Source organism: Anolis sagrei, chromosome 1 (genome assembly GCF_037176765.1).
Source record: "Anolis sagrei isolate rAnoSag1 chromosome 1, rAnoSag1.mat, whole genome shotgun sequence".
Lineage (NCBI taxonomy): Eukaryota > Metazoa > Chordata > Lepidosauria > Squamata > Dactyloidae > Anolis > Anolis sagrei.
Window position 1 is genome coordinate 344,112,855 of NC_090021.1, and position 25,850 is coordinate 344,138,704.

Sequence of the window (25,850 nt, forward strand, 5' to 3'; positions counted from 1 at the left end):
AGAGATTAGGGCTGGGCGGTTTCATTTCGTTAATTCGTAATTCGTTAAAAAATTCGTTAATTTTTCAATTACAAAACGATAACGAACCAGTCTGGAGCAATTTTTTTAAAAAACGAATTTTTAAATCGTTTCGTAAATGTTTTGTATTTCGTTATTGTATTCGTTTCGTTATCGTTTTGAGGTCGTTTCGTTATTATTTCCGCATGTCTGGGGCAAGTTTTATAGTTGTTTTTGGTTTAATTAAGCTTCAGAAGTTCCCCCTGTCCCATTTGGAGGTTTTTTAGCATATTGCGCAATCGCGTCCTGCCATTAACGAATCGATTCGTTATTGTTTCGGAAATCGATTCATTATTGTTTTGTAATTTTTTTCACATTTACGAAATTTCGTAAATATCAAACTTTTTTAAAGGAAAATTTTGTAATTATTTTAAATAACGAAACGCAAAAAACCCCAAAAAACGAATCGATTTTAGAAACAAATTTTTCCGTTGTTACCCAGGCCTACTAGAGATGTCTGAAAGCCATTCCAGCCTTCAGCAAAAACATGGGGTCAAAGTGGGCCTTTCAAATCTGTAGATGGGTTTAACTTGCTTAACTTTTTAAGTATTCTTTTAGTCTGCTGATTCTCTATTTTATATGGTTTCAACTGATTTCGCATGCTGATATTCCAGATGAACACAGCTATATCTTTGAATTCATCTAGACTTATTCTTTCTGTTTTCTAATGCTTGCTCTTCAAACCCATTTTTGAGTCTTGTCAGGACTCTTCTGTGATTCTGTGCTCATATGTGTGTGTGATGAATGCGAAGGAGCCTTATGGCAGGAATGTATCATCGGGAAACAATAAATGGTCATTGACCCAAAGCTGTGGAAAGTGGAAGTAAGTTTTTTCTCTCACTGCGTTACAGGACAGTCTCTAGTAATGACTCAGATGAAGGGACAGAAGGCAGGATCATCAAGGTGGAGGACTAACATAGAATCAAAAAATCAAAGAATCAAAGAGTTGGAAGAGACCTCATGGGCCATCCAGTCCAACCCCATTCTGCCAAGAAGCAGGAATATTGCATTCAAATCACCCCTGACAGATGGCCATCCAGCCTCTGCTTAAAAGCTTCCAAAGAAGGAGCCTCCACCACACTCCGGGGCAGAGAGTTCCACTGCTGAACGGCTCTCACAGTCAGGAAGTTCTTCCTCGTGTTCAGATGGAATCTCCTCTCTTGTAGTTTGAAGCCATTGTTCCATTGCGTCCTAGTCTCCAGGGAAGCAGAAAACAAGCTTGCTCCCTCCTCCCTGTGGCTTCCTCTCACATATTTATACATGGCTATCATATCTCCTCTCAGCCTTCTCTTCTTCAGGCTAAACATGCCCAGTTCCCTAAGCCGCTCCTCATAGGGCTTGTTCTCCAGACCCTTGATCATTTTAGTCGCCCTCCTCTGGACATATTCCAGCTTGTCAATATCTCTCTTGAATTGTGGGGCCCAGAATTGGACACAATATTCCAGATGTGGCCTAACCAAAGCAGAATAGAGGGGTAGCATTACTTCCTTAGATCTAGACACTATGCTCCTCTTGATGCAGGTCAAAATCCCATTGGCTTTTTTTGCCGCCACATCACATTGTTGGCTCATGTTAACTTGTTGTCCACGAGGACTCAAAGAATCAAAGAATCATAGAATCAAAGCGTTGGAAGAGACGAGCTCCAATATCAATACAGAGACCTCGGTGTCCCAATGGTGAAGGAGATGTCATTGTATACGTTTTTAGAAACATTATCTAGGACCATAGGTACAGATCAAAGTATAGCTTTTGAAGAGAGCTGCCATTGTAGTTTGAGGAGTAATTCTCAGGCCTATCCCTTCACGCAGCATTCTTGCTTAAATGTGCAATTAAGAGATAAGCGGGTGCCTGCCAAGCGCATCCAAGTGAGTAGGGGTCACTTGAAGAAGATTTGAAGTTCCAGTTGATTCCATTTTCTGTTGTTGTCACCTGTTGTATTAGAAAGCCAATCAGAAATGAATTAAGTAAGTTGACCAATTGAATGGACAATGTGTTAACACCAATCAAAATGTGCTTTCTGGATTTCTGTAAAACACTAAAAGATCACGACTCCATCTTGGGGGCGTGGCAATATTTTCATGCCAAGAACATAGCTGCCACCATTTGCTTTGGCCGGCAAATAAAGCTATCTTCAGAGAGGGTCAAATCAACAGAGAAAGCAGTTCAATACACACTAACGTTATGTAGTAAAGACTAGGCATCGTTAGGTCCGGTCGGAATCTTCGTTATTTGGAATAAAGCCGGAATAATTTCCTCTTTGAAGCAATTTTGAACTTTTTTAGGAAACCGGAGTCTCTGCCCTTCCAAAGCCCTGTCCAATTCTGGGCACCACAATTCAAGAGAGATATTGACAAGCTGGAATGTGTCCAGAGGAGGGCGACTAAAATGATCAAGGGTCTGGAGAACAAGCCCTATGAGGAGCGGCTTAGGGAACTGGGCATGTTTAGCCTGAAGAAGAGAAGGCTGAGAGGTGATATGATAGCCATGTATAAATATGTGAGAGGAAGCCACAGGGAGGAGGGAGCAAGCTTGTTTTCTGCTTCCTTGGAGACTAGGACGCGGAACAATGGCTTCAAACTACAAGAGAGGAGATTCCATCTGAACATTAGGAAGAACTTCCTGACTGTGAGAGCCGTTCAGCAGTGGAACTCTCTGCCCCGGAGTGTGGTGGAGGCTCCTGCTTTGGAAGCTTTTAAGCAAAGGCTGGATGGCCATTTGTCAGGGGTGATTTGAATGCAATATTCCTGCTTCTTGGCAGGGGGTTGGACTGGATGGCCCATGAGGTCTCTTCCAACTCTTTGATTCTATGATTCTATGATTCTATGAAAGCGTTTTCCATCATTTTTGTTACAAATCAGGGATTGAGTCGGAAATTATCCAGCTTTCCCCCGCTTCTGGTCCCTGGCCTCGGCTCAAGCCAGAGAAGCCTCTTATAAACCGGAGAATGATGAATTTGCTCCTTTTGCTTTTCCCGCTTCTGGCTCAAGCCAGAGAAGCCAGTTTTAAACCAGCAAAGAACGAATCTCCTCCATTTGCTTTTCCCGCTTCTGGCTCAAGCCAGAGAAGCCAGTTTTAAACCAACGAAGAACGAATCTCCTCCATTTGCTTTTCCCGCTTCAGGCTCAAACTAGAAAAGCCAGTTTTAAAACCGGAAAAGCCAGTTATAAACCAGGAAAGGATGAATTTGCTCTGTTTGCTTTTCTCCGCTTCTGGCTCAAACCAGAGAAGCCAGGTTTAAACCAGAGAAGGATGAATTTACTCCTTTTGCTTTTCCCGCTTCTGGCTCAAGCCAGAGAAGCCAGTTTTAAAGCCAGAGAAGCCAGTTATAAACCAGAAAAGGATGAATTTACTCCATTTGCTTTTTCCGCTTCTGGCTAAAGCCAGAGAAGCCAGTTTTAAAGCCAGAGAAGCCAGTTTTAGACCAGAGAAGGAAGGAATTTCCTCCGCTTGCTTTTCTCTGCTCCTGGAGTAAAACAACTACTTTCAAAGTAAAGACCACCCAATGAAACAGGAAATAACACTTTCAAACCATTAACTAAAAGATTCAGAAAACTTTTGAACATTTTTTTTCTGTGAAAATCGAAATTGACTTTAGAATCGAACCAGAACCCCTACATCCGAAATTACTTTTGAACCAATTATTTTTGGATCAAACGAGCCTAGTAATTACTATATTCATGAATTTAGCACCAAAACATCACAATATATAGAAACAGCTGTGAATTGGGGGGGAGGACTGCATTGGATAATACAGAACGTTAGATGAGCAAAGGTTGGATAAGTGAGACTCTACTGTACTTCTTTCACCTTTTAGCAGCCTGGCTCTCTCCAACTCACACGAAAGGACTCATCTCAGGCTGCAGGTTGGGCAGACCCAGGCTCCTCAAGAGGAGAGACATGGAAGAACAGAGAGGAGCAAGACCTTGAATGGAGATTAGGGAGGATAACAACCCGGGCAAAGGTAAGTACTGGAGAGAAGATAAGAAATTAGAGAAGAATGAAGCAAGAGAGGAAGGAAAACAAATAGGATTTCCCAAGAGAAAGACTTGTATTGTCGAAGGCTTTCATGGCCGGAATCACTCAGTTCTTGTGGGTTTTTTCGGGCTATATGGCCATGTTCTAGAGGCATTTCTCCTGACGTTTCGCCTGCATCTATGGCAAGCATCCTCAGAGGTAGTGAGGTCTGTTGGAATTAGGACAATGGGTTTATATATCTGTGGAATGGCTGGGGTGGGGCAAGGAGCTCTTCCCTGCTGCAGTTAGGTGTGAATGTTTAGCTGATCACCTTCATTAGCATTTGAAGGCCTGCCTGAACCTGGGAAAATCTGTTGCTGGGAGGTGTTAATCTGTGCCTGGTTTCTTCCTCTCTGTTGGTTAGCTGTTATAATTTTAGAGTTCTTTAATACTGGTAGCCAGATTTTGTTCATTTTCATTTTGTTTCATTTTCCTTTCTGTTGAAATTGTCCACATGCTTCTTGTGGATTTCAATGGCTTGGTGCAGGGCAAGCGAAACAATTAGGGAAAAGGTCCGCAAGGCTAAAGCACAAAACGAGCTCAGGCTTGCCAGGGACATTACAAACAATAAAAAGGGATTCTTTTCTTATGTCAGTAGAAAAAGGAAAAACAAGGAGACGATAGGACCTCTTCGAGGAGTAGATGGGGCAATGCTGACAGGGGATGATAGGGAAAAGGCAGAACTCCTTAATGCCTTCTTTGCCTCGGTCTTCTCACAAAAAGAAGGTCATCTTCACCCTCAGCAAGATGGAGTGGATGAGGGATTGGAGGACATCCAACCCCACATTGGGAAACAAGTCGTCCAGGAATACCTGGCCGCTCTAAATGAGTTCAAGTCCCCTTTCAGGGCCAGATCAACTACACCCAAAAATCATGGGCCTTCCACCAGTCCAACCCCATTCTGCCAAGAAGCAGGAATATTGCATTCAAATCACCCCTGACAGATGGCCATCCAGCTTCTGTTTAAAAGCTTCCAAAGAAGGAGCATCCACCACACTCCGGGGCAGAGAGTTCCACTTCTGAACAGCTCTCACAGTCAGGAAGTTCTTCCTCATGTTCAGATGGAATCTCCTCTCTTGTACTTTGAAGCCATTGTCCCATTGCGTCCTAGTCTACAAGGAAGCAGAAAGGAAGCTTGCTCCCTCCTCCTCCCTGTGGCTTCCTCTCACATATTTATACATGGCTCTCAACATATCTCCTCTCAGGCTAAACATGCCCAGCTCCTTAAGCCGCTCCGCATAGGGCTTGTTCTCCAGACCCTTGATCATTTTAGTCGCCCTCCTCTGGACACATTCCAGCTTGTCAATATCTCTCTTGAATTGTGGTGCCCAGAAGTGGACACAATATTCCAGCTGTGGTCTAACCAAGGCGGAATAGAGTATGGGGAGCAGGACTTCCCTAGATCTACACACTATGCTCCTCTTGATGCAGGCCAAAATCCCATTGGCTTTTTTTGCTGCCACATCACATTCCTGGCTCATGTTTAACTTGTTGTCCACGAGGACTCCAAGATCTTTTTCATACGTACTGCTCTCGAGCTAGGCCTCATCGTTCCCCATTTTGTCTCTTTGCATTTCGTTTTTTTCTGCCTAAGTGGAGTCTCTTGCATTTGTCCCTGTTGAACTTCATTGTATTGGTTTTGGCCCATCATCTCTCTAATCCGTCAAGATCGTTTTGAATCCTGCTCCTGTCCTCTGAAGTCTTGGCTCTCCCTCCCAATCTGGTCTCGTTTTCAAACTTGATGATCATGCCTTCTAACCCTTCATCTAAGTCATGAATGAAGATCCTGATCAGGACCGGGCCCAGGACGGAGCCCTGCTTGTGGCACTCCGCTTGTCACTTCTTTCCAGGAGGAAGAGGAAGCCTTGGGGAGAATCACCCTCTGGGTTCGTCCATTTAACCAATTCCAGATCCACCTCACCGTAGTTTTGCCTTGCCCACATTGGACTAGTTTCCTTGCCAGAAGGTCATGGGGGACTTTGTCAAAGAAGGCCTTCCTGAAATCCAGACACGCTCCATCCTGAATAAGAGAAAGATGAGAGGGAGATATGATAGCCATGTATAAATATGTGAGAGGAAGCCACAGGGAGGAGGGAGCAAGCTTCTTTTCTGCTTCCTTGGAGACTAGGACGCTATGGAGGAATGGCTTCAAACTACAAGAGAGGAGATTCCATCTGAACATTAGGAAGAACTTCCGGACTGTGAGAGCCATTCAGCAGTGGAACTCTCTGCCCCGGGGAGTGTGGTGGAGGCTCCTTCTTTGGAAGCTTTTGAACAGAGGCTGGATGGCCATCTGTCAGGGGTGATTTGAATGCAACATTCCTGCTTCTTGGCAGAATGGGGTTGGACTGGATGATGGCCCAGGAGGTCTCTTCCAACTCTTTGATTCTATGATTCCATCCACGGCATCATTCATAGAATCATAGAATCAAAGAGTTTAATTGTGCGAAAGCCCCCCTGACCACCGCCGAGACCTGGGAGAGAGCGAGAGAACAAGGAGCAAAGTGCAGGAGTGTGCGTGGCCAGATGATAAGAACATTGTTTACAAAAAGAGTCTAAACATGTCCTTTGGTTAATGTTAACTTCCCTTGTGCCTTGCAGTGGGGTGAACTGACTCTTCACCTCCTCCGTCCACTCTTGCGCCTTGCTTTTTGCTGCTGGGATGGAGCTCTTGGGGATGTCCACCGTCCTCCTGGTCATCTGCATCTCCTGGCTTCTCCTTTCTGCCGTCTGGAAGAGGGGGGCCCAGGGGAAGGGCAAGATGCCCCCCGGCCCCACCCCGCTGCCCCTCATTGGGAACGCCCTGCAGCTGAAGGGCAAGCCCTTGGACCAGGCGCTCCGCAAGGTCAGTGGCACAAGGAAGCCCACCTCCTCCTCTCTACTTGAGGGCAATGGCTGCCCTGCTCCATTTCATGGGGGGCTCTTGGGTTTCCGCTGCAGGACTTCTGGCATTTCACAGGCTACGAAACACACAGAAAGGTGGAGGGAAGATGGGGAAGGATATCTGACCATTTCCGAAGTCAGTTGGTAGGGTTGGGTCCTTGGTCCAGGAGTTTTCCCCAAGAATCTAAAGCAGTGTTTCTCAACCTGGGGGTCGGGACCCCTGAGGGGGTCGCAAGGGGTGCCAGAGGGGGTGGAAAACAGTATTTTCTGTTGGTCATGGGGGTTCTGTGTGGGAAGTTTGGTCCAATTCTATCATTGGTGGGGTTTAGAATGCTCTCTGGTTGCAGGTGAACTATAAATCCCAGCAACTACAACTCCCAAATTTCAAGGTCTATTTTCCCCAAACTCTACCAGTGTTCACATTTGGTCATATTGAGGATTCATGTCAAGTTTGGTCCAGATCCATCATTGTTTGAGTCCAAAGTTTCTCCGGATATAGGTGAACTACAATTCCAAAACTCAAGGTCAATGCCCACCAAACCCTTCCAGTATTTTCTGTTGGTCACAGGAGTTCTGTGTGCCACGTTTAGTTCAATTCCATCATTGGTGGAGTTCAGAATGCTCTTTGATTGTAGGTGAACTATAAATCCCAGCAACTACAGATTCCAAATAGGAAAATCAATTCTTCTCCTCCCCAACCCCACCAGTATTCAAATTTGGGTGTATTGCTGTTGTTTATTCTGCTTAACTATTTTAATTTGCTTTAGGTATTGTATTGTTGTATTGTGTTTTGAGGCCTTGGCCTATGTAAGCCACATCGAGTCCCTCGGGAAATGCTAGCGGGGTATAAATAAAGTAATAATAATAATAATAATAATAATAATAATAATAATGGATATTTCTGCCAAATTTGGTCCAGTGAATGAAAATACATCCTGCATGTCAGGTATTTACATTACAATTCATAACAGTAGCAAAATTACAATTATGAAGTAGCAATGGAAATAACTTTATGGTTGGGGGTCACCCAGGGGCGGCTCGTCCATTATGCGAAGTAAGCGGTCGCAGAACACTTTTTTTTTTGCCAGGGGCGCAGAGGCAAACAGAAAATATTAGGCCTGGGTAACAACGGAAAAATTTGTTTCTAAAATCGATTCGTTTTTTGGGTTTTTTTGCGTTTCGATATTTAAAAGAATTCCGAAATTTTTCTTTTAAAAAGTTCGATATTTACGAAATTTCGTAAATGTTAAAAAATTACGAAACAATAACGAATCGATTTCGAAACAATAACGAATCGATTCGTTAATGGCGGACGCGACCGCGCAATACGCTAAAAAATCCTCCAAATGGGACAGGGGGAACTTCTGAAGCTTCCCTCTCCCTCTGTTGTTGACTGTTGGTGTGATATTTATAATTTTTTTCACTAATTAAACAAAAAACAACTATAAAAGAAGCCCCAGACATGCGGAAATAATAACGAAACGACTTCAAACTGATAACGAAACGAATACATAACGAATCCGAAGCATTTACGAAACGAATTTAAAAATTTGTTTCGTTTTGAAGTTGCTCCAGAATGGTTCGTTATCGCTTCGTAATAAAAAAAAATAACGAATTTCTAACGGATTACGAAACGAAACCGCCCAGCCCTAGAAAATATATATGAAAGATTGGTTGGGGGGGGCGCCAAAATACTGTTTGCTTACCGTTGAAAATTACCTAGGGCCGCCTCTGGGATGAGAAACACTGATCTGAAGCTCATGTGGGTTTTTTCAGTGCTATGGCTTCTTCCTGTGGAATCTCAGGTTCCATCGTTTGGGAAGAAGCAAGATTTCTCTGCCTGAGAGTTCGTCATCTCCCTCTCTGAGTTGCAAAACCCAGGACTACTTAGCAAGAGGCCCACAGACATTGAAGTGGAATGGGTCGTTGTAGGTTTTTTTCGGGCATAATAACAACAACAACAACAACAACAACAACAACAATAATGCCTCTCTCTTTGTTTTCCCACAGATAAGTGAGGAGTATGGTCCTGTGTTTACACTTTATTTTGGGATGGATCCTGCTGTGGTGCTGTATGGCTACGAGGCCATTAAAGAAGCCTTGATTGACTACGGCAATGATTTTGCTGCCAGGGCAAAAATACCATTGGTAGAGAAACAAAGTGAAGGAAAAGGTACGCAGGATTGATTTCATAGAATCATAGAATCAAAGAGTTGGAAGAGACCTCATGGGCCATCTAGTCCAACCCCATTCTGCCAAGAAGCAGGAATATTGCATTCAAAGCACCCCTGCCAAATGTCCATCCAGCCTCTGCTTAAAAGCTTCCAAAGAAGGAGCCTCCACCACACTCCCTCCGGGGAAGAGAGTTCCATTGCTGAACGGCTCTCACAGTCAGGAAGTTCTTCCTCATGTTCAGATGGAATCTCCTCTCCTGTAGTGTGAAGCCATTGTTCCGCGTCCTAGTCTCCAAGGAAGCAGAAAACAAGCTTGCTCCCTCCTCCTCCCTGTGGCTTCCTCACACATATTTATACATGGCTCTCATATCTCCTCTCAGCCTTCTCTTCTTCAGGCTAAACATGCCCAGTTCCTTAAGCCGCTCCTCATAGGGCTTGTTCTCCAGACCCTTGATCATTTTAGTCGCCCTCCTCTGGACACATTCCAGCTTGTCAATATCTCTCTTGAATTGTGGTGCCCAGAATTGGACACAATATTCCAGGTGTGGTCTAACCAAAGCAGAATAGAGGGGTAGCATTACTTCCTTAGATCTAGACACTATGCTCCTATTGATGCAGGCCAAAATCCCATTGGCTTTTTTTGCCGCCACATCACATTGTTGGCTCATGTTTAACTTGTTGTCCACGAGGACTCCAAGACCTTTTTCACACGTACTGCTCTCGAGCCAGGCATTGTCCCCCATCCTGTATCTTTGCATTTCATTTTTTCTGCCAAAGTGGAGTATCTTGCATTTGTCACTGTTGAACTTCATTTTGTTAGTTTTGGCCCATCTCTCTAATCTGTCAAGATCGTTTTGAGTTCTGCTCCTGTCCTCTGGAGTCTTGGCTATCCCTCCCAATTTTGTGTTGTCTGCAAACTTGATGATCATGCCTTCTAGCCCTTCATCTAAGTCGTTAATAAAGATGTTGAACAGGACCGGGCCCAGGACGGAACCCTGCTTGCGGCACTCCGCTCGTCACTTCTTTCCAAGATGAAGAGGAAGCATTAGTGAGCACTCTCTGTGTTCGTCCACTTAACCAATTCCAGATCCACCTCACCGTAGTTTTGCCTAGCCCACATTGGACTAGTTTCCTTGCCAGAAGGTCATGGGGGACCTTGTCAAAGAAGGCCTTCCTGAAATCCAGACACGCTCCATCCACGGCATCATTCCCCGCATCTACCCAGCTTGTAGCTCTATCGAAGAAAGAGATCAGATTAGTCTGGCATGACTTGTTTGTGATAAATCCATGTTGACTATTAGCGATGACCGCATTTCCTTCTAAGTGTTTGCAGAGCGCTTCCTTAACAATCTTTTCCAGAATCTTGCCCGGTATCGAGGTGAGGCTGACCGGACGGTAGTTGTTTGGGTCATCCTTTTTTCCCTTCTTGAAGATTGGGACCACATTGGCCCTCCTCCAATCTGCTGGAACTTCTCCCGTTCTCCAAGAACTCTCAAAGATGGTTGCCAATGGTGCCGAAATGACTTCCGCTAGTTCCTTCAATACTCTGGGGTGTAGTTGATCTGGCCCTGGGGATTTGAACTCATTAAGAGCGGCCAGGTATTCCTGGACGACTTCTTTCCCAATTTGGGGTTGGATGTCCTCCAATCCCTCATCCACTCCATCTTGCTGAGGTTGAAGACTCTCTTTTTGTGAGAAGACCGAGGCAAAGAAGGCATTAAGTAGTTCTGCCTTTTCCCTATCCCCTGTCAGCATTGCCCCATCTTCTCCTCGAAGAGGTCCTATCGCCTCCTTGTTTTTCCTTTTTCTACTGACATAAGAATAGAAGCCCTTTTATTGTTTTTAATGCCCCTGGCAAGTCTGAGCTCGTTTTTTGCTTTAGCCTTGCGGACCTTTTCCCTACAGGTGTTGGCTATTTGTTTGAATTCTTCTTTGGTGATTTCTCCCTTTTTCCACTTCTTGTGCATGTCTCTTTTGTGTCTTTGCACAGTTAGAAGTTCTTTGGACATCCATTCTGGCTTCTTTGCACTTGTCCTATTTTTTCTCTTTGTTGGCACAGTTTGCAATTGCGCCTTGAGTATTTCACTCTTGAGAAATTCCCATCCATCCGTAACTCCCTTGTCTTTTAGTATCTGTGTCCACGGAATGCTGCTCAGCGTTTCCTTCATTTTTTGGAAATCAGCTCTCCTAAAGTCCAAAATGCGGGTTTGACTTGTCTTAGTTTCGGCCTTCCTTTGTACCTCAAATTGCAGGAGCACATGTTCACTTGCCCCTAAGGATCCTACCACTTCGACCGCATCGATCAGGTCCTCCGCATTTGTTAGGATGAGATCAAGAGTAGCCAATCCCCTTGTTGCCTCTTCTACCATGAAATTGTCTGCAAGGAAAGCGAGGAATTTGTTGGACCTTGTACTCTTAGCCGAGTTTGTTTTCCAGCAAATATCGGGATAGTTGAAATTGCCCATGACTACTACATCTCTTCTCTGTGCCTGTTTGGTCAACTGTTGGCAGAAGACTTCATCAAGTTCTTCCTCCTGGCTTGGGGGTCTGTAGTAGACGCCTACAACGACATCTTTTTGAGTCCCAGTTCCCTTGATTCTTATCCAGATGATTTCAAGCTGGTTTCCCAGATTGCTGTCTGGGAAACATCGTGATCGTTATTATTACCCCGCTTTATCTCCCCAAAGGGGACTCAAAGCAGTTTGGCATAAAATCATTAATATACAATTTAAAATATACAAAATATGCAAATATTAAAATAGAATCATTTTCCTATGATGCATGTGACTTTGTGTTCATATTATGATCTTCTGTTCATGATTGCAATGCCCTACTGTGTGTAAATATAGAGATGCCTGATAAGGAAAAGCTGCATGAGATGTAAAGGTTCCATCCTTGCGAACATATTAAGCCCTACACAAAGCCTTATTGTAATTATTGTAATGAGCCTTGAGACCAAAAGTCCTTCTTCCTCCTTAGATTTGCTGCTGTTTTCAAAAAGCATGGCCATAAAGACGACCACCTTTTCTCCCCTTTATAAATACCCTCAGATTCCTAGACTTAAGAGTGCACCAGGGCAGATTAGGATGCAGAATGGGACCACGGTTCCTGAGTTGGGTGACCAGAAAGTGGTACAAGAGACCTCCAAATACATTGAAACTGGCTGAAAGACAGAAACTGACCCCCATCCCCTCAGTCTAAAGAGATAACAGTGATGATCCATGCGTGCTTTGCATTCTCCTTCACCTTGACCCTTCCTACTCTCCCATCATGGTCTTCTTTCACCTGTTCCAGGGGTCATATTCAGCAATGGGGAGAACTGGAAGCAGATCCGGCGTTTTATCTTGTCCACACTCCGCAACTTTGGGATGGGGAAGAAGAGCATCGAGGAGAGGATCCAGGAAGAAACCAGGTATCTCCTGGAAAAAATCCACGACACAAAGGGTAAGTGGACTCTCTTGGCCACCCTCATCCCCATTGACTTATTCTTTGGACTTTCCAGGAGATTCCTCTCGCAATGTCTTGTTGAAATGGTCTACATTCAAACTCTTGCAGTTAAAAAGGTTGGATGAGAGGATGCAGCCTTGCCGGACGCCTTTCCCAATCATGAACCAGTCTGTTCCTCCGTGGTCAGTTCTGACTGTTGCTCCTTGGTCCTTGTACAGATTCCTCAGGAGAGAGGGAAGGGGGCTTGGGATGCCCATCCCACCAAGAACTTGCCACCATTTATTATGATCCACACAGTCAAAGGCTTTAGAATAGTCAATGAAGCAGAAGTAGATGTTTTTCTGAAACTCCCTGCCTTTCTCCATTCTCCAGTGGATATTGGCAATCTGGTCTCTCGTTCCTCTGCCTTTTCTAAACCCAGCTTGAACATCTGGCAACTCTCGCTCCATGTCTTGCTGGAGTCTTCTTCCTTGCAGGATCTTGAGCATTCCCTTCCTGGCATGATGAGAAATAAGGGCCACTGTACGGAAGTTGGAGCAGTCTTTCGCATTTCCCCTTTTTGGTATGGGGATATAAGTTGATTTTTTCCAGTCTGATGGCCATTCTTGGGTTTTCCATATTTGCTGGCAGATGGCATGCATCACCTTGACAGCATCCTCTTTCAAGATTTTAAACAGTTCAGCTGGGATCCCGTCGTCTCCTGCTTCCATGTTGTTAGCAATGCTTCTTAAGGCCCATTCAACCTCACTCCTCAGGATGTCTGGGTCTAATTCACTCACCACACCATCAAAACTATCCTCGATATTATTATCCTTCCTATACAGATCTTATGTATAGTCTCGCCACCTTCTCTTGATCTCTTAAGCTTCTGTTAGGTCCTTGCCAGCAGTTCAGCTAGGATCCCATCGTCTCCTGCTGCCTTGTTGTTAGCAATGCTTCTTAAGTCCCATTCCACCTCACTCCTCAGGATGTCTGGTTCTAATTCATGGACTACACTGTCAAAACTATCCTCGATATTACTATCCTTCCTATACAGATCGGAAGGATAAAATAGGAATAGGAAGGATAAAATAGATACAAAAATTAAATATTTAAAGATAATTAATCAGCATTTCAATTTCTGTTTTACTGACTATTCTAAAGCCTTTGACTGTATGGATCATAATCAATTGTGGCAAGTTCTTGGTGGTATGGAGCGACCAAGCCACCTTGTATCTCTCCTGAAGAATCTGTATAAGGACCAAGGAGCAACAGTAAGAACTGACCAGGGAACAGCAGACTGGTTCAAGATTGGGAAATGTGTACGGCAGGGTTGTATACTCTCACCCAACCTATTCAACACGTATGCAGAACACATCATGCGAGGATGTGCGGGGCTTGAGGAATGCAAAGCTGGGGTTAAAATTGCTGGAGGAAACATTCACAACCTTAAATATGCAGATGACACCACTCTGATGGCCAAAAGTGAGGAGAAGCAGAGGAACCTTCTAATCAAGGTGAAAGAAGAAAGCGCAAAAGCTGGGTTGCAGCTAAACATTAAAAAAAAACCCAAGATTATGGCAACCGGACTGATCGACAACTGGCAAATAGAGGGAGAAAACGTGGAGGCTGTGACAAATTTTGTATTTCGAGATACAAAGACTAGTGCAGATGCAGACTGCAGCCAGGAAATCAGAAGATGTTTACTTCTTGGGAGGAGAGCAATGACCAATCTTGATAAGATAGAGATGAGTAGAGACATCACACTGGCAATGAAGATCCACATAGTCAAAGCCATGGTATTCCCCATGATCACCTATGGATGTGACAGCTGGACCATAAGGAAGGCTGAGCAAAGGAAGAGAGATGCTTTGGAACTGTGGTGATGGCGGAAAGTGCTGAGAGTGCCTTGGACCGGGAGAAGATCCAACCAGTACAAAAAACACAAATCCACTAAAAGTTGTGGTACATAAATGATAACAGTCAATATTGCCTAACAGTTTGTATATTACAATATTCAACAAACAACAAAATTAAATGGTATAGGCATAACCCAGTATATAATGGACAATAACCAGTTGTTTACAACGATTACACATACATAACATAAAGAGTCTTTTGGTGTAAAGCCAACTTCCCTTCAGGGCATAAGATCCCTTGCTTTCTAGTAAGCATAATGTAAAGAGTCTTTCTTGGTGTAAAGCCAACTTCTTTTCAGGGCATAGGATCCCTTGCTTTAGAAAATTTTCGGATATCCACATCCACGACCGGTTTCGACTAGAGTCTTCCTCAGGTGGATATATGAGACATAAAGTTCTTCACAATAGTAATCCCTCCTCGGGTGTTTTATACAATGGGACAGTGGATAAGAACTCAGAAGCCGTGCTCTGCAGCAGTTTGATTCTCTAGCAAGCACTTTTTACAGTGGATCTCAATCTCCCAATTTTTATGAAGTACACCTGAAGCATATTCTGCAGTCTACTAAAAAGGCTGCACAACAGATTTGGGCAAGTATCTGAAACAGCCATTAATATTAGGAAAACTCTTCCTGTTGCCAAATTTATCAGGCCCCCAATATTGAGCTGAAGGGACAATATTGAACTGGTGACATTTTCCATTTAGGAGCGACCCCATTTGGGGTTGGGGCTCACAGTTTAACGAGCTGCGATCTAAGAGATGGACTGAGACAAGATTATCTCTTCTTTTGTCTTTCCAGGGCAACCCTTTGACCCACACAACCTCTTGAGCTGTGCTACCTCCAATGTCATCTGCTCCATTATCTTGGGGAAGCGCTACGAATACAATGACGAGAAGTTTCAAATCTTGATAGCTGCAGCAGATGGGAACAATGTACTTTTTAACTCTCTTTGGGGACAGGTAGGCACCTCTTCTTCATAGCTGGTGACATTTTCCATTTAGGAGTGATCTACACTGACCATTTAATGCAGCTTCAAGTAACCCAGAATATGCCCACTGGGAAAGCCCACTGAGGTACACTTTGAACCCGTCAACCCAATACAGGCAAAGTCAGGGGACAGTCTGCAATGTGTCCCTTAAGGCTCATCAGCAGGCTACGATAGAAACCACATCGCATGGTGACATTACATCCACAGAATGCTATCTGCACGTGTGAAGGAAACTGGTTCCAGGCTTTATGATCTAATAATCACAGACTGAAATCCAGTTTCTGCAATGCCAGTTTCAAATTGATCTAGGTGGACTGTCCAGTGTAGATGGGCCCACTGTTTGCACCTTTTGTGTCACTGTGGCCACAGATGTCATTGATATAAGAGGGATAGAGGAGGGCAGGCAGGGGCGGCTAGTCCATTACGCGAAGTAAGTGGTTGCAGAACACTTTTTTTGCCAGGGGCGCAGAGGCGCCTCTGTAAATGCCCCTCGACTGCCACTTGAGGAGCGCCCCCTCAGCTCACAACAGCCCTAGCAGTCTGGGGGGAGCCTCAGCTTTCTTGCCTCGCTACTGGGTAATCCTCTTCCCAAAGGGGCCGGGCCCTTGAGCCTCGCTTTGCCCCTCTTGTTCCTGCTCCACCCGGCCACCGGGTGCGCGAGCAGAGCCAGCGCTCAATCGTTCTCCGCATTAGATCCCTTTCCCATGACCGGCTCCCTTTCCCGATCCCCGGCGCTCCACCTGTCTCCTCTTCTCTCCCCAATCCGCGGGTGGGCCAAGGGGCGGAGCCACCGCACCTGGCCCGCTTCGGGTCTGGAGGCATGTCTGAAGACCCCAGCATGCGCACCAAAAGTCTCCTCTTCTCCTGACTTTCTCTTCAGCCATTGGGACCAAGAGAGAGAGAGACCCCCTCTGGCTGGAGGTATCTCCTACCTCCGCTCCCTCCTTTGTTTTTGCGCCTACCTTCAGGAAAAGTGGGCATCTCCACCTCTCTCTCTCTCTCTCTCTCTCTCTCTCTCTCGGTCCCAATGGCTGAGGAGAATGTCAGGAGAAGAGGTGCCTTTTGGTGCACACGCCGGTGTCTTCAGGCACGCCTCCGGAACCAAAGCTGGCCAGGCAAGGGAGCAAACGCGACAAGTATAGTTACTGGGATGTATATTTCTCCTACAATCAAAGAGCATTCTGAACTCCACCAATGATGGAATTGAACCAAATAGGGCATACAGAACTCCTACAACCAACAGAAAATATATATCAATGATTGGTTGGGGGGGAGGGGGTGTGTGTGCCAAAATACTGTTTGCTTACCGTTGAAAATTACCTAGGGCCGCCTCTGAGGGCAGGTCTGTGATTCTGGGCATTTACCACCTAAATAGCATTTGTGGATTAAAAATAGGAAAGAGAGAGATGCAATGCATTCTCAGGGAATTGCCACCGGGCTCTCATCCCACAAGGGATTCTGCACCCAGACTAGAATGCGATTCTTGGTTTCCAATCCCAGACTCCTAGAGGTGGAAGAAGTGCCCAGGATCATAGAGTCCAACCCCCTTCTCCCATGCAGGAAGACCCAGTTGAAGCATTCCAAACAGATGACTATCAAGCCTGTGTCTAGAAACCTCCAGCAAGGACATTCCCCACCCGCATTTCTTTGCTGACCCTCAGGAGGTTCTTCCAAACATTGAGGTGGGATCTCTTTCCCTGCTGTTTGAATCCATTGATCTGTTGTGGCTTAGTCTCTCTCTAGAGTCACAGAATATCCCTTGACCTCTCCTCCACGTGACATCTTTTCACATCTTTCAACCTGGCTGTTATGTCCCCTCTTGACACATCCCTGTCCCGCACCATGTCTTCCAGCTCTACAATGCCTTCCCTGTTCTGATGGACTTGATCCCAGGACCCTTTCAACGCATGGTACAACACTGCGCCAAATGCAGAGAAATTGTTTTAGAGGAAGCCGAGGAACACAGGGCTACTTTGGACCCCAACTCACCTCGAGATTTCATTGACTGCTTCTTTATCAGAATGGACCAGGTAAGGGAGAGTTACAGAATCCGCAAGCAGATGCTTGAGTTGGAGCCATCCTCCAAGAACTACAGTGTCACATATTTGCTCTGCATTTCGGTTGAGAATTTCCAAAGACATCTTCAAGGCAATGAGCCTAACCCCATAGGGAGACTCTTTGCAGCCCCTCCACCCTGGGACACCCCACCCCCGGATGGAGGGGGCTCTTTTGGGAGGAGGGTCCTTTAGGAAAGCCTTCCCTTCATCTGTTCCACTTATTAAGATATATGTCAGTTTCAAGTACCATCTTCCAATTTATTCTAAAAGCCAAGCAGGGCCATGACTGTTGAGGAATTGGATGGGAGGCCACCAAGAAGCTCCAAAGCTGGAAGCTAAATTTCAGAGAAATGACCCACTGACATTTCTGAGCATTTTCTGCTTCAAAAACCTGGATTTATGAAATTTGTAGGCGACTTGAAGGCCACATCCACACCTCCTGGAATGACCTGGGGGATGCTCGGCTCTGAGAATGTGCATGTGTGTGTGTCAAGGTCAAGGGGTCAAATCCAATAGAAGACCATTGCCTCTCCTTTTCTCTCTCGGAGACCAGGGCACTGGACCTGGAAGGAAGAGAGAGCTCCTTTTATTCTAATGACTCAGCCACAGAAAGGCTTCCATTGGTATTTCCTAGACTCCACTAAGCACAGTTGGGCTGAGTCAACCTATTATGTTGCATGTATCACCAGGAGAAGCACAATGAGGCCTTCGACCTCACCATGGAGAACATGGTCATCTGCAGCACTGAATTGCTTGGTGCAGGAACTGAAACGAGCAGCATGACAATCCGATATGGGCTCTTGATCCTCCAGAAGTACCCAGAGATAGAAGGTAAGAAAGATGTGGGGACTTCAGGAGAACAGGTTCCACCAAAATTTTAGCTTCTGCAGATTAACTGTGCTCAGAACCTGGAGTCGCCATTAGGCTGAAAATAGGTCCTGGAAGTTGTTGGATTTCTAGTTCTGGTTGAAGGCAAAAGAGATGGAGATGATCCAGGCCAGCTGTTTCACCAGGTTTCCAACTCTTGGTTTCTACTTCCTTGGAAACTTTTAAACAGAGGCTGGATGGCCATCTGTCAGGGATACTTTGATTATCCTTTTCCTGCATGGCAGGGGATTGGACTCAATGGCCCATGTGGTCTCTTCCAACCCTATGAGTCTATGATTCCATAATTCTGGTCCAACACATTTGGAGTGAAATGCAAAGATACAGAATGTGGGACGCCTGGCTCGAGAGCAGTACATGTGAAAAAGATCTTGGAGTCCTCGTGGACAACAAGTTAAACATGAGCCAACAATGTGATGTGGCGGCAAAAAAAGCCAATGGGATTTTGGCCTGCATCCAGAGGAGCATAGTGTCCAGATCTAGGGAAGTAATGCTACCCCTCTATTCTGCTTTGGTTAGACCACATCTGGAATATTGTGTCCAATTCTGGGCACCACAATTGAAGAGAGATATTGACAAGCTGGAATGTGTCCAGAGGAGGGCGACTAAAATGATCAAGGGTCTGGAGAACAAGCCCTATGAGGAGCGGCTTAGGGAACTGGGCATGTTTAGCCTGAAGAAGAGAAAGCTGAGAGGAGATATGATAGCCATGTATAAATATGTGAGAGGAAGCCACAGGGAGGAGGAGGGAGCAAGCTTGTTTTCTGCTTCCTTGGAGACTAGGACGCAATGGAACAATGGCTTCAAACTACAAGAGAGGAGATTCCATCTGAACATTAGGAAGAACTTCCTGACTGTGAGAGCCGTTCAGCAGTGGAACTCTCTGCCCCGGAGTGGGGTGGAGGCTCCTTCTTTGGAGGCTTTTAAGCAGAGGCTGGATGGCCATCTGTCAGGGGTGATTTGAATGCAATATTTCTGCTTCTTGGCGGAATGGGGTTGGACTGGATGATGGCCCAGGAGGTCTCTTCCAACTCTTTGATTCTATGATTCTAAGTAAAAATCTCATTAACGCCATTGACGAAGCGATTCAGTGGCTTCAGTGTGAGATGGGACGGGAACGGGAGAGTTTAGGAGAGGAGAGGGTCTGCTGCAGGTTCAGGCTGCTTGGGTGGCAAGATGCCACACCACCGCTCAGTAACATCAGGGTTGGGAAGGGAAGACACAAGACAGGGTTGAGAAGAAAGAAATAAAGACAAGGGAAAGAAAGAAAGAGTTGCTTGGAAGAAAGGAGCCCTGGTTTCTGTCTGGGTTTATCGTTCTTTTTCAAAGTAAAAAATCTCATTAACGCCATTAACGAAGCGATTCGGAAATTTCGGATGTATCCGAAGTTTTTTTGAGAAAAAATTGGGAAATCATTTCAGAATCGAACCACCATCGCCCCCTATAACCAAAACGAGTTTAGAACCATTTTTTCCTTGATCAAACAAGCCTACCCCTCAACAGTGACAGAACCAATATCTATGAAATAATTGAGTTCTATGGCATTCTGAGATTGGTAGAGTCTTGAGGGACAAATCACCGCCCACTATCACTTGGATTTCCTAGTTAAACCAAGTTACATGAGGAAGTTTAGTCCAAAAGAAGACCAAACATGAAGAAATCCAGAACTCATCTACCAAAATGGCCAACAAGAAACATACCTTTGGGAAAGATCCAAGACAATCAATCACACTTGAGGACTCAAATCTTGCAGCCTCAGAGATCAGCTCAGGTAGTTTTGATAGACAGAAAGATGTAGACACCCACATTTGGGGATGGTGTGATTCTACTTTTAGGTGGTATGTTTCCTTTGATGGCCATTCACACAAAACATGGAAGCTTGTGGCTTGTTATGTATGGAGGGAAAATTCACACTGATCTGGGATGCAAACGTAGAAACTCTAGATAGTGCAGCCACTCTCTAGACTTGGGAGAGACCTGGTGGGCCACTCAGTCCAATCCCACTCAGCCAAGAATCACCCCCGACAGATGGCCATCTAGGCTCTGTTTAAAAGCCTCCAAAGAAGGAGCCTCCACCACACTAGAATCCTACATTTGGAAGAGACCTAGTGGGCCATCATGCAGTCCAACCCCATTCTGCCAAGTAGCAGGAAAATCACATTCAAAGCACCTCCGACTGATGGCCATCCAGGCTCTGTTGAAAAGCCTACAAAGAAGGAGCCTCCACCACACTCCAGGGCAGAGAGTTCCAGAGTGTGGTGGAGGCTCCTTCTTTGGAGGCTTCCTGGGCATTTCTTGCTCTCTTGTCATGAGCCAGAGTTTGCATGATTTCTCTGATGTTTTCTGGATGCTTCTTTCTTGACATTGAGCCTCATGCATCTCCTGGCAGAGAAAGTGCAGGAAGAGATTGACCGGGTGGTTGGCCGCTCCCGAATGCCCAGCATGGCTGACCGTGGACAGATGCCTTATACAGACGCCGTCATCCATGAGATCCAGAGGTTCATCTCTCTTACTCCAGTGGCCCTCCCACATGCTGTGGTCAAAGACACGTCATTCAGAGGATACGTCATCCCAAAAGTGAGTTCTCTGCTTCTCCTCCCAGAAGAAGACACTTCCACAGCAGAACCATAACACTGGAAAGGGTCCTCAAAGGGAATTGCTCTACTTGGCATCCAGTAGGACTAGAAATCCTATGTCCTATTTCTATCTTGACAATTTAACCACTGTCTAACCTGAAAAATCCACATCTCCAACACTATCCGCATCCCAACACCCCAAAGTACTGAAATTTCCAATAGAGCAAAATTTTAGTTCCTGGGTTATCAATGTCATTTCCTAATTGGTTCTACTGTTTTTGTGGTCCGTCCTGCAATACATTTTGCTCTGGTTTTTCATTGAATCTCAACCAATTCAACCAAGTTTGTGGCAGCCACAAAAACTATTCTGGCATATAAGACTACTTTTCTGGCATATAAGACATATAAGACATATAAGACATATATATTCTGGCATATAAGACTACTTTTCTGGCATATAAGACATATAAGACATATAAGACATATATATTCTGGCATATAAGACTACTTTTAAACCCAATAAAATCTTCTCAAGAGTCAGGTGTCGTCTTATATGCTGGAGTAGCCTTATGCACGGGAGTCGTCTGATATGCGGGAGTAGTCTTATACGCTGAGAGCGGGTGCTGAAACTTCTAATCCGGATTCAGGAATCTGTGGTTGCTGCATATTATGGGGGGAGCTCAAAAATGGCAGTGGCCACGTCCCTGCCATATGCAGCGACTGTATGAAAGCATTAAGGGCAACGCTGTACAAGTATGGTAGAAGAAAATCCATTCATCAGGATTTGTGGACTCAATGTGGTCCCGATGTTGAGGTGAAGGGGCACCTCACCAGGAAGGTGTAAGTGAAGGGCGGAGCAAGCCGCAGGCATCCGGGGTGCCCGGGGTATGGAAAAAAGAGAGAGGATGGCTTTGGGCCCAGAAGAACACACCTCTTTTACCTGTCTGGCCCGCCCTTGTATCTTATTACTGTCCCTCCTCCTCTGCCTCTCAGATCCCGCTCCTGAAGACTGCAGTGAAGTGGTGCAGGTGCACATGTGTGAGATCTGAGAGGCAGAGAAGGAGGGACAGTAATAGAAAAATGACCATATGGAAATCAAATCTGATGCTGTTAAAATGTTTATGTGACGTGTGTTGGAAGAGGGGTGGTCTTACACGGCGAGTATATCCCAAACTCTATATTTTAACTGGAAAAGTTGGGGGTCATAGAATCATAGAATCATAGAATCAAAGAGTTGGAAGAGACCTCAAGGGCCATCTAGTCCAACCCCCTGCCAAGAAGCAGGAATATTGCATTCAAATCACCCCTGACAAATGGCCATCCAGCCTCTGCTTAAAAGCTTCCAAAGAAGGAGCCTCCACCACACTCCGGGGCAGAGAGTTCCACTGCTGAACGGCTCTCACAGTCAGGAAGTTCTTCCTAATGTTCAGATGGAATCTCCTCTCTTGTAGTTTGAAGCCATTGTTCCTTTGCGTCCTAGTCTCCAAGGAAGCAGAAAACAAGCTTGCTCCCTCCTCCTCCCTGTGGCTTCCTCTCACATATTTATACATGGCTATCATATCTCCTCTCAGCCTTCTCTTCTTCAGGCTAAACATGCCCAGTTCCCTAAGCCGCTCCTCATAGGGCTTGTTCTCCAGACCCTTGATCATTTTAGTCGCCCTCCTCTGGACACATTCCAGCTTGTCAATATCTCTCTTGAATTGTGGTGCCCGGAATTGGACACAATATTCCAGATGTGGTCTAACCAAAGCAGAATAGAGGGGTAGCATGACTTCCTTAGATCTAGACACTAGGCTCCTCTTGATGCAGGCCAAAATCCCATTGGCTTTTTTGCCGCCACATCACATTGTTGGCTCATGTTTAACTTGTTGTCCACGAGGACTCCAAGATCTTTTTCACACGTACTGCTCTCGTGCCAGGCATTGTCCCCCATTCTGTATCTTTGCATTTCGTTTTTTCTGCCAAAGTGGAGTATCTTGCATTTGTCACTGTTGAACTTCATTTTGTTAGTTTTGGCCCAATAGGGTCATCTTATGCGCCCAGTCATCTTATATGCCAGAATATAATGACCACACAGTTAAACAGGAAATAACACTATCAAACCAGGAACAGATTTTTTTTTTCAAAGTTTCGTTAGGTAGTGTTGTTATTTCACCAATTCCTGTACTCTTTGCAGGGCACCACGATCATGCCTGTTCTGACCTCGGTGCTGCACGATGGCAAGGAATTTCCCAACCCCACCGAGTTTGACCCAAGACATTTCCTGAACAAGGACGGGACCTTCAGGAAGAGCAACTACTTCATGCCCTTCTCAGCAGGTAAGCCTCTCCTTCTCCCATTGGGCAGCAGCTCCTTTATGGCTTCTGAGTTGCCCATTGTTGGGGAATGAACCCTCACATGGCTGTGAGATATTGAGCCATAGAAACATACCATTGGATGAAACCACACGGGACAACCAGACCCCCTTTCCCCATGCAGACCAAAGAGTCCCTAATTGGCTCTAGTCAACACTAGCCTTGAGCTATTGGCCACTATGTTGTGCACCCATGATGGTCAGAGTGGCAACCAAAGGATTTTAATCAAAACATAATTAATGCCCCCTCCCCCCCCCAAAAAAAAAATAAAACCACTTGCTGGATTTTTTGTTTCCACTGGATGATGAAAAGGGTCTCACAGGGCTCTCATCCCCATCCTAACAGTGTTGAGGTATCCATTATGTCCACGTCTCATGACCCCTTTGAAGTCATATCATAATGGTCAACAGGAGACATAAAACCAAAGTATATGGGGGATGATGAGGCCTGGCTCGAGAGCAGTACGTGTGAAAAAGATCTTGGAGTCCTCGTGGACAACAGGTTAAACATGAGCCAACAATGTGATGTGGCGGCAAGAAAAGCCAATGGGATTTTGGCCTGCATCAAGAGGAGCATAGTGTCTAGATCTAGGGAAGTCATGCTCCCCATGCTCTATTCCGCCTTGGTTAGACCACACCTGGAATATTGTGTCCAATTCTGGGCACCACAATTCAAGAGAGATATTGACAAGCTGGAATGCGTCCAGAGAAAGGGGGCAACTCAAATGATCAAGGCTCTGGAGAACAAGCCCTATGAAGAGCGGCTTAAGGAGGTGGGCATGTTTAGCCTGAAGAAGAGAAGGCTGAGAGGAGATATGATAGCCATGTATAAATATGTGAGAGGAAGCCACAGGGAGGAGGAGGGAGCAAGCTTGTTTTCTGCTTCCTTGGAGACTAGGACGCAAGGGAACAATGGCTTCAAACTACAAGAGAGGAGATTCCATCTGAACATGAGGAAGAACTTCCTGACTGTGAGAGCTGTTCAGCAGTGGAACTCTCTGCCCCGGAGTGTGGTGGAGGCTCCTTCTTTGGAAGCTTTTCAACAGAGGCTGGATGGCCATCTGTCAGGGGTGATTTGAATGCAATATTCCTGCTTCTTGGCAGAATGGGGTTGGACTGGATGATGGCCCAGGAGGTCTCTTCCAACTCTTTGATTCTAGGATTCTATGATTCTATGAAAAGGATCTCACAATTCCCTCATCCCCATCCTAATAGTGTTGAGGTGTCCATCACGTCCACATCTCATGACCCCTTTGAAGTCATATCATAATGGTCAACGGGAGACATAAAACCAAAGTATATATATAAACCCACTTGGCTGGAACCATAAAAGGGAAATCATAGAATCCTAGGGTTGGAAGAGACCTCATGGGCCATCATCCAGTCCAACCCCATTCTGCCAAGAAGCAGGACAATCGCATTCAAAGCATCCTGACCATAAGAGCTGTTCAACAGTGGAACTTAGTGCCCTATTTGACTTAGTTTCAAGACCCTCACAGTGTGGTGGGGCCTCCTTCTTTGACTTGGTTTCTGGACCTCTGGGCATCTTGGTCACTCTTCTTTAGTCACATACCTTCTTGTCAGAGTTCCTGAACTGGATGGGGGTTTCCAGATGAGGAGGCCTGACCAAAGCAGAACAGAGTGAGGCTTCTGCTTCCCTTGCTCTTCAGACTGGATTCTGCTGAGTGTCTCCTACAGATCCCTTGGTGACCCCCTTCCTTCCCTGTTTCTCCCCTTCCTTCCTTCCTTCCTTCCTTCCTTCCTTCCTTCCTTCCTTCCTTCTTTCCTTCCTGGGTCTCTTTGCAGGCAAACGGGTCTGCGCAGGAGAAGGCCTGGCCCGCATGGAGCTCTTCCTGTTCTTCACCTCCATCCTCCAGAACTTCAAGCTGAAGCCTCTCACAGACCCCCAGGACATCGACATCTCCCCTTTGGAAGGGGGAATGAACAATTTCCCTCAGCCGTACAAGTTCTGTGTTATCCCTCGCTGAAAATCACACATCTGGAGAACAGAAGCCCTGGCAAAGTCCAGGGTGACCAGACAAGCTCTAATGGGTCTCCTCCAAATCTGCACCCATGGGAGGGTTTAACTTGCTTGTTATTAAATGTTCTTTGACTCCCATTCTATATTGTTTTCAACTGATTTTGTATGCGGATATTCCAGACTGGGAAGGCTGTGTCTTTCAAGTCTTTTTCACCTGGACTTCTTGGTTGGGCCTCTTGATGCTTGCTTTTCTGGGCCTTTTTTGAGTCCTTGAACCCTTTACTCATCAAAACCCAATAATAGAATCATAGAATCATTGAGTTAGATGAGACCTTGTGGGCCATCCAGTCCAACCCCATTCTGACAAGAAGCAGGGAAACCTAAAGGAGCCCCTAAATGCAACTATTCCAGGCTTAACTTCTGCAGATTCAGTTGGTGTGATCTTTTTAGGAAGCTCTAAGAAGCTAGGAAGGTTTTGAGTAGAGAATTGAGCTGGAGGATCTCTCTTGGAATCTCTAGATCAGTGATTGTCAACCTG

General features: G+C 45.5%; 1 protein-coding gene across 1 annotated transcript; it reads left to right on the plus strand.

The window, feature by feature from the left end:
* The first annotated feature begins 6,675 nt into the window (after window positions 1-6,675).
* LOC132781182 (cytochrome P450 2C19-like) lies at window positions 6,676-25,450 on the plus strand. The gene is made up of 9 exons (XM_067463162.1): window positions 6,676-6,916; window positions 8,965-9,126; window positions 12,416-12,572; window positions 15,271-15,431; window positions 17,314-17,490; window positions 18,207-18,348; window positions 20,792-20,979; window positions 23,155-23,296; window positions 25,138-25,450. Exons 1-9 carry the CDS (start codon window positions 6,734-6,736, stop codon window positions 25,317-25,319), a joined length of 1,494 nt encoding a protein of 497 aa, XP_067319263.1. The 5' UTR covers window positions 6,676-6,733; the 3' UTR covers window positions 25,320-25,450.
* The last annotated feature ends 400 nt before the right edge of the window (window positions 25,451-25,850 follow it).